This window comes from Temnothorax longispinosus, chromosome 10 (assembly GCF_030848805.1).
Source record: "Temnothorax longispinosus isolate EJ_2023e chromosome 10, Tlon_JGU_v1, whole genome shotgun sequence".
Taxonomy (NCBI): domain Eukaryota; kingdom Metazoa; phylum Arthropoda; class Insecta; order Hymenoptera; family Formicidae; genus Temnothorax; species Temnothorax longispinosus.
The window spans coordinates 12375108-12384235 of record NC_092367.1 but is presented as its reverse complement, the minus strand read 5'-3'; the positions used below and the strand labels follow the sequence as shown (position 1 = coordinate 12384235).

General features: G+C 37.1%; 2 protein-coding genes across 5 annotated transcripts in view; one reads left to right on the top strand and one right to left on the bottom strand.

Moving 5' to 3' along the window:
* Positions 1–7578, bottom strand: part of LOC139820112 (phytanoyl-CoA dioxygenase, peroxisomal-like) — an 87830-nt gene extending 80252 nt beyond the window's left edge. For 2 of the 4 annotated variants that reach the window (XM_071790113.1, XM_071790118.1), the window contains exons 1-2: positions 7438–7578; positions 3192–3312 (exon numbers count right to left, since the gene is read on the bottom strand). The gene's annotated coding sequence lies outside the window, so the exon portion shown is untranslated. Of the gene's footprint in view, positions 1–3191; positions 3313–5510; positions 5663–7437 lie in introns of those variants that run through there. The other 2 variants (XM_071790112.1, XM_071790116.1) reach the window with 1 other exon arrangement.
* LOC139820115 (nuclear protein 1) lies at positions 5983–8605 on the top strand. Its single transcript, XM_071790122.1, has 2 exons — positions 5983–6327; positions 7754–8605. Exon 1 carries the CDS (start codon positions 6116–6118, stop codon positions 6323–6325), a length of 210 nt encoding a protein of 69 aa, XP_071646223.1. The 5' UTR covers positions 5983–6115; the 3' UTR covers positions 6326–6327; positions 7754–8605.
* The last annotated feature ends 523 nt before the right edge of the window (positions 8606–9128 follow it).

The following is a 9128-nucleotide window of genomic DNA, read 5'->3' as shown; positions in this document are numbered from 1 at the left end:
TCTAGTCTTCTTGCTTCGGGGTCATGGAGCTTTCTACAACGCCAAGGCGGCGCGGCGCTCTGGAAGCGTCATACAAATATAAAGCTGGATACACAATGCTAGGCGATAGCGATAGCGTGATAAAATATAACCTGAATATATGGTAAGAACCATAATTTATCAAACATTAATTTATTAAAATTAACATTAAAACTGGAAACGCGCATCTCAGCAAAAATCTGAACGCTGATTGGTTAGATACAAGGCAATAGATATAAAATTACAAATCGTCGGAAATTGCTGTCGCTATCGCTATCGTCTAGCATTGTGCATCCAGCTTAAGGCATTGCATTAGCGATTCCCCTATACTACAGCTCGATGAAACCTGTTCCCGCAACCGTCCAGGAGGATTCTCGGCTAGTCGCGCCAGTTTGAGAGCAGACTGAGGACCGATTTAATGCCAACTATCAGGATCAAATCGATTAACGGCACCACGTATCCGCGTTCAATTTTCTTTCGTCTGATCATCGCTGTCCTTCGAATTTGATCGACGATTTCCTTCGCACGGTATTTTTATAAATGCCGAAAGTAAGAAGGAGAAAGAGAAAAGGAACCGTGAACGAACTTTGTCATATCTGCTGATTTAGCGAATATAGAGCGTTCTACAAGCTATAATTAAACGTCACCTTGTGTGGCGAGAGGAGTGCGTATGAGAACGAGCACGTATTCCGCGCCTAGTTGAGATAATCCGTCGTCCGTATCAATACTCGGCCTTGAAAATAAAACTGCGCCGTGAACAAAAGAGGAATTCGATTATTTGAGTATACAAACGATATGCCAGATTCGCAGGCGCGACATTTAATAACACCTGATGAACCTGAAAAATGATGCGACGCTATATATAAAGAATGTTCGAATATATCGAATATAAACATTCGAATATAAAACATCTGTTTTTGTATAGTTAATTAATAGCAGTGATATCATCTTGAATAAACATTATACATTCTCTCGCTGCAAAAACATACACTGCCGCGAATTACGGACTTCGCAACGTGTCAAATTTTCCCGTAAATAGCAACATTGACAATGAGAGAAAATGTTTGGTATTTGCAACTATAATTGCATAGTAAAATAATTATGATTGGGTTCTTATTTTTATAGTTATTATTGCTACAATATTAGTAAAAATAACTTTATATGCATAATCTTGCAATTATGGTCATATTGTTATCGTACGATTATTATAGTACTTATACTATACACAAATCGCAAGTTAGAGTGTATAAAACTATTTATATGGTTGAATAAATGCATCTTAAAGCTATGAAAATAATAATGGATGCTTTCCAGTTAACGACACAAGTCAAGCGTCACTCTATCTTTGTTGTTCACTAGACGTTGAAAAAGAACAGAATAACTCTTGTGTCACTAAATGAAAAGCACTCATGTAGAATAGAGTCAACTATAATTCGCATTGTTAAAATAACTATTATAAAAATGTAGTTAGTACCAAAAATAACTAAAAATTATAATGAAATTGTGATAATTGCAACTATTATTTTTTTTCTCAATAAAATGTTAGAATACGATATTATTTATCTTTACTGCCCTCATCGTGACGTTATTCACGATTCGTATTGTTATTGACTCGCCAACGTCGAGGGGAAATTTCCGTAAATTTCTGCCAAATAAAACTCAGCTGTAAAACAAAGTTACAGGACTCGTTACTGCGATCGCGCGATCAAGAGCAAGATGATTAAAAAATACGGAACTATGTAATATATGAAATGTCGTCGGTGGCGTGACATCGTCTGTCTTTCACGCTTCGGTAGCTTCGCTTCGCGTCGAGCATCGTACGACATAGAAGCTCGATTGATTGCGCGTGTGTTAATGCGTGATATCAGCTTTCCTCCGCAACAGCACCGAGTCGGTGATATCTATAACCCGGCTCGGTGAATGTAACAACAAAATATTTCCCGAGTTGTTTACGTCCCCGTTACGAGCGGGCACCTCCGCAAGGTAGATTGCAAGTGTCACGTACTTATGTGTTACTCGCAAACGATTAGAATACAACGTGACACGCACTTTCCTATCGGCAATGCACACGTTGATTCCTTAACACTAGAACTACCAAGGGGATCAAAATGACTTGTTTGAAATTTTTTTAAATTATTATTTATTTTTAAAACATCACAATTTTTGAAATTTTCTCTGACTTTTATTGAAATATACAAATATAAATAAATTTATAAATTTATAAATTTGTAGAAATAAGTATAAGTTAATCTTCGGTAGTTCTAGTGCTAAATACTCGTATATAACTAGTCGTTTTTATTCCTTTCATTTTGTTCTTTCCTCTATCCTCTCTCATTCTCGCAAATTTTTCGAATTTGCAACGGCGTGCAGGCTGCGCGATTCCTCAATGTTTCATTGAATAACCAGCAAGATAAGAGGAAATATATCACTTTGAGTATAAACTGCTCTCGGAAACCACAAACGCGCTCTGCTAAAAACAGCGCACTATTGTGCGGTCGTACCGACGCTGGAAATACACGCTCTATAGAACTCGCGGAAGGCAATGCACTTGAGTGTCGGGTGGGCTTACGTGTTGGAATTTTCTAGGTCGCGTCGAACGTATAGATTAGCCACGTTAGTAAGGACTACTGGGTGCAACGGCGCAACGGAAACGAAGATCTGCGTACGAAGAAAACCGTATGAAAGACTTGCGATAACATTATTAAATTATATTCCACTATGTCGCTGAATATCCGATTATGCTGCAAACGGCAACGTTGTGTCCGACGACTTCTCGCTCACGCTAAACTATTTCATCTAAATTAATCTTCAATATATGGTTCATACAGATAACAATATCTATAGAAATTATCGGACTCGTATTGCTCGTATAAGCTAGCTAATGGAATACGCGAAATAAGTTAAGATTAAGAGTGATTTCGACCAAGCTCCGAATGTAATTGATTAATTCAACCGGCAGAGTTGCTTAAAGCAAAATCATATAGGTACAATAATTCTAGTTATATCTTGAGAGAGCGTTTTTCTTGCCTCTATTAATTTTATTCTATTCATATCAACAAAATAATTAATAAGTTAATAAATAGATATTTCTTGATAAGTTAGTCGCTAAGTTAATGGAGATTTAATCAAAGTCACTCTCTAAAATTTTTGAGAAATTACGACTAAATACGTACATTCGCAGGCTTCGACGACGCTTCCAGAATGACTGCCCAATAACAATACGCGACGCGTATCCTTATTTTGTTGCCGTTTTATCTGTCCAGTTATTTCGTCCTTGAAAATATTTTAACACTTCTGAAAATAAAAATAGAAACATATTAATTCTTATCGATGTTTCCACGAGCGAGCGATATGCCTATAATAGGGGAGACCGGAACTAGTTGGTACACTTTTTTTTAAGATTTTTTTACACGTAACTAATAAATAGAATACAAGCCGCAAAAGGATTTTTTAATAGACGCATGCTTATACAACATAAAAATTATTTTTTTAACTAAATAGTAGGTATAATTAACCCTAGAACTCATGAGCCATTTTTTTTACCTTTTAACTCATGACTGGGGTCAATATCGACCCCACGATTTTTTTTATCGTAAAACCGGTCCTACAGAGATAAAGGGCCTTAATAGTACATGAATTTCTTTGTTTTTTAATAAAGAAGAGAATGGTATGCGATAAATTTAATTTTAGTTAAGTTTAGTTAGTGAAAAAGCCATTTAAAGACCGAAAAATGCAGAAAATCAGCAAAAACCTCTTTTTTTAAACAAAAATTTGTATTTTTTTTTGTAATCAACCGATTTTCAAATTTCAAACGGGGTTTTAAAGAGGACACATTAGACTATTGGAAAAAAATTGTCATCGCTATATTCTGTTCAAAAAGTATATTTATTTGGAACTATAAAAATGAAGAAATTCGCAAAGTTGAAATATGGAAAAAGTCGATGAAAAAACCATAAAAAATTGTATTTCAAGTATTATTTTATTTTTATTTGATACAAAATAGTAAAAAATATGAAAAAAATGAAACATTATATCGCCCAGCCATTTTCTGCGAAATGTCAATCTTCTATAGGCAACGGGATTTTTACCGACTAAGTTGTGTGATAGTTGTGATAGTTGTGTGATATTGTGTGAATTGAAGACACCAAAAAGAGGTCGGCACGCGGTATTTATTGGTTCCCATTTCCCCCGCGGGATGATCTCAATTACCCCATAGGGTATCGGGTAAATAGGAACGGCAATGTTTTTTGTTTTTGTTTATATTTTTATTAAAACGTAAATTTTTAAGAATTTTGTTATGACTACTAAGTACATAGATAACCGAAGTCTATGTAGCAATAAAAGTTGATTTAGTTTATAACTTTTCTCTATTATTTTTTAGCGTTAGAAGTTAAGTGTTCCCAATTCCCCCACTCTCCCCTATTTCGTCTTAAATAATATTTATGACTATTTATGCTCAGATTACGTAATAATACATGAAATATATTGATTCTAGCAAAAAATATAAAATTAGCTTACCGACGAAACACAAACGGCAACTCACAACTGGGGTCAATATCGACCCCACGCACGCTTTGCGACGGTGCTGTTTCACTGCCAGCGAACAACCAACGCTGCGCCCGACATAATCTTACTTTTAGAGAGTTGAAATGAATTATGGTTCAGGTCCTGAGTCGATAATATCACTCGCTAGCTCAGGAGCGTAGTTCAAAGTTTGCCTGGGGTCGAAATCGACCCCAGTTATGAGTTCTAAGGTTAATTTTGTTGTACCAATAACAATTATTAGGCGACGACATTTGTAACAACCAGCTCCACATACGGGGTAAGTTGTTACAGTACTGGATTAAGTTGCGAAAGACCCAGTTTTCAAAGTATAATATATTTAATAAAAAGAAATAACAACATATATGTAACAATATGGGTTATATTACACTTACATTGTTGAGTGCAAAATTATAATATAAATGTAATTTAACTGATGTTCTGTATTGACTGGTTCTGATACGTAATAAGAAACGTTAACGATGAAATCTTACATAAGATTAAAATATCTGCCGCTGTTATGCCGAAATTATGTGTAACATCGACGGAGTTGGTCGAAATTATAATAAGTAGAACAGCAGTAACAACTTGCCCCGTCACAACCAGCCCCGACCTGCCATATTTAGATATTTTGATTATTGTTTAAACAAAAAAATGTTTTAAGACATTAACATAACTGGAAGTTATTACGTTTAAAATAGAGATTTTAAAGACACAGTTAGAATTATTAATTATTATAAATGACCAGATTTATAAATATAACATTTAATACATCACTGATATATTTTACTTTTGGCTATACAAAACTAAAACTATTTTCGGTTTGTGAAAATACGCCACTCAGCCTAAAATAACTAATTGAAATATTATCGCAATGTTTTTGCGGAAATACTATATTTTTTATGCAATATTATCTTTTGTCACTTTTGCAATAATTGCCGTGTACCTACCTGCCCCATGTACCAATTAGCCCCGGTCTCCCCTACGTAACATTGTCGTAACGTTGCGCCGCGTACGTACGAACTTTGTATGCCTCGCGATTTGTTTATTTCTTCCTTTGCAACTGATATAGATAATCCAAGTCCGCAGTTGCATAATTTTTTACGAAAAAGCCAGGTCGAAATGAGACACTTCTTGATACGTTATCGGAGTCGTGAAGGCCACGCATCTCGACACGCAGATACTACGCAGTTGCGCGAACTTGCACGAACTTGCGCAAGGGAAAACAATTTCCTTTCTTTTTTTCCACGCGGAATTAATTAAAGGAAAATATTAAATATTAAATTTGTACCGTGCCATCGAGGGACCGTGTCGCCGGCGAAGAAGCACCGGGCCTGGTACGCCGGCAACGTCGCGCGAAGTGCGCATGTACGGCCCACGCGAACGGGTCGCTGGTAGCTGGTATATAAACTCGGGTCGGCGAACGCCGCGCGACCAGTGTCGAATCGATCCTCCCGGTCGAGTCGTTACACGAGCGTACCATTTCGCGCAATCTGCGTCGCGCCGCGACTTTCCTTTCTTACAAGCATCCCCGAGAAATAGAATCTCGTGAACTATGTCCGAGGCGCACGTCGACGAGTACGAGCACTTCAACTACGACTACGACAAGCACATCTTCACCGCACACGGCGGTAAACAGAGGAGCAAACGCGAGGCCGTCGCGCATACGAATCACTTCGACCCGAGCGGCCATTCTAGAAAGATCCTCACCAAGCTGATGAACACTGAGCACAACAAACGGCAGACGAGCAAGAGCAAGGCGTAGAGGTGAGGCCTCGCGTCGAGTCGATTCTACTTGAATGCTCGTGCTCGAATTGTCGATACATGATCCGGTGTAATCAATTCACGATCGTTTTTATTCCCGAGCAAGAATTACGCGATTCACTTCAGCTCGCAGCGAGATTCGAGCACATTCGTTCACTTTACGCCGAAGGCCGAAGTTGGTTGAATATCTTGAACGCAAGAATCGCGATATTCATATGTAGCAACCTTCAAGGCGGTACAGAAATTACAAATAATTAGTAATTTTCGTCTCCGATTTATTTCGATAAGTTAAAATTCGTTAACTTAACAGAAATTATTTTTAATCATTCTGCAGTATTTTATCAATTTTTAAACATTTCTGTGTGTATTCAAAAAGATAAAAGGATAGAACAATGGAAAAATCAGAACAACACGGTCGCGTTTAGCCCATTTTCTTTCTTACCGCGTTCGCTTGCTTTCATTCCCAAGTGAAAATGACGCAATTTGTTTTTATCTCGCAGCGAGACTTGCTCCTTCACGCTGAAGGCTGCTATGCGTGAAGTCAGTTGAATATCTTAAACACAAGTACCTATGGCTGATATTTCATATTTCACGTCGTACTGATTGGCTACAAGATAGAGAATTTCTAGAAACTCGATAATTTCTCTATCCTGCAGCCAATCAACATGCTTAATAAATTTGTCATACGACACATGAAATATCAGCCTATCTCGATCGTATTCATGTGTAGCCCTTCATGCCCGTTCTAGACTGGAGGATGAGCCGACTCTCGGCTCATCCGAGTGAGTGGTGTAGACGGGTAAAAATCTATAGGTTATGTATAGTTTATGTCACGTACACTATAGAAGGCGGATGAGCCGAGAGTCGGCTCATCCTTCAGTCTAGAACGGGCATCAGGATGATATACAAATTACAAATAATTATAATTTTCGTCTCCGCTATATTAAAATTCGTTAACTTGACAGAAATTATTCCCAATCGTTCGAAAGTATTTTATATTATAGTTTTTAAATATATTCAATTATATATTCGAAAAAATAGATAACAATGGAAAAATCAAAGCGCTCGCGTTTGGTCACGCTCATTTGCGTCAGTTCATATCTTAATTCTTACCACGCTCGCTCAGCTTCCAAATCTGCTTCGTGAGTCGAATCAGACGACGCCCTGTCTTTCCGTTGCAAATTATCGTGAAAAGCAAACGCGCGCCAGCGTATTGCGTCTTACTTTCGCTATCGGAGTCAACTATCTTTACGCGCGGTGACTCAGACGACGCCACACACGCGTGTTTATTTATCTTTCTCTCGGTTGCGTAATGCGCAGTATTCCCATTTCGCGATATTCCATGGCGATACCTTGAGAAACATATCAAAACGATGCGCCTCATGTACTCTAACGATCATTCCCTACATTACTCCAATTTTCGTTTCAGATTACGGCCGTTCCTAGCCTCACAACCGGCGTTATCAAGTTGGATCTCATGTCACTGGACTCACCTCCCACCTAAGGCGACCGGAATAAAAAAATATATATTCTTTTTTTTACTATCGAGAATGCATTTACAATTAGCCGTAGATTCTCACCCAACGATCGGTATAGGGTCGGCACGATAGCTCGTGCTCCATCGTTGTCATTTATGTCGAAAGCACGGTGATCACGTTATTTATGATAGTGCAAAATAACGTATGTCGCACTTCGGCTACTGCTTACTTCGCGTGAACCTGGATTTCGCATGACATTCTTTTTTTGTCCTTTTTCCTCTTTACTTAGGATAATATGGTGATACTATATTAATTTTTACGTGTGCTATTGCAAATTTATTGATAAGCTATGATCGATTGAACTTCTGTTTCTGTACGATCGTGAAAAATTTATGATCTAATAAACGAAATAGATGAATCGTTAATTGAAGCCTTTTTTTTATTATGTATGGCAATGATGAGCGATCGTTGTTGAATAAACCAGCGATCGAATTTAACGATAAATTTCCGCTATCGGTTGCTCATCACAACGAGCGATACATGCATCGCGGCATATTACAAAAACATGCCTATAAAGAAGGCTAAACTGATCGATTCGAATTAACTTGAGAATATACGATGTTGATGTTCAATCGAAACGGATCGCTCGCGTATTGTGATCGATGATAATATTATTGGTTTAGAATTGCATGATATATTCCTCAAGTTCTCCACGTGAGAAAATAATACATTATCTTGTATTGACGTAAACGTCATGCTATCGAAAAAAATACTGTGAAATAAAGATTTCTAGTTAACGAAAATATACTTTTGCTTAAACCCGTTTTACAACAAGTCATCGCTTGTCGTCAGATTTTAATACGGACCTATTCCACAATTGAATATACGTTGGGCATAAATAATGTAACTTTAGTACTTTGTATTGCAATTTATTATTAATTTAAACTCTCAAATTATACACGAATTAGATTACTTTCACGAAGATGTCAACAACAATGTTCATGATGCAAATTTAATAAAGTCTAATACGAAAGTTGAAAATTCTTGTCGTTAGTCTTAAATCATAAAACATGAGTTGACTATCTTTTGTTGCGATAATCGACTTGCAACACTTTATACAAGCGACAATAACGCAGTACGTAGTATATGCGCCCACACCTGACTCCGATATACGACACATTGTAGAACGGATCTTAATGCTTAATTCCGTTTCCTTCTTTTCTTTTATCTCTTATCCTCCTTGTGTATATCACCTTACAATTAGTTATTATGTAACGATAAACTAACTAAGCTCAAATTAATGCAGTATGTGTTTCAAAATTATTA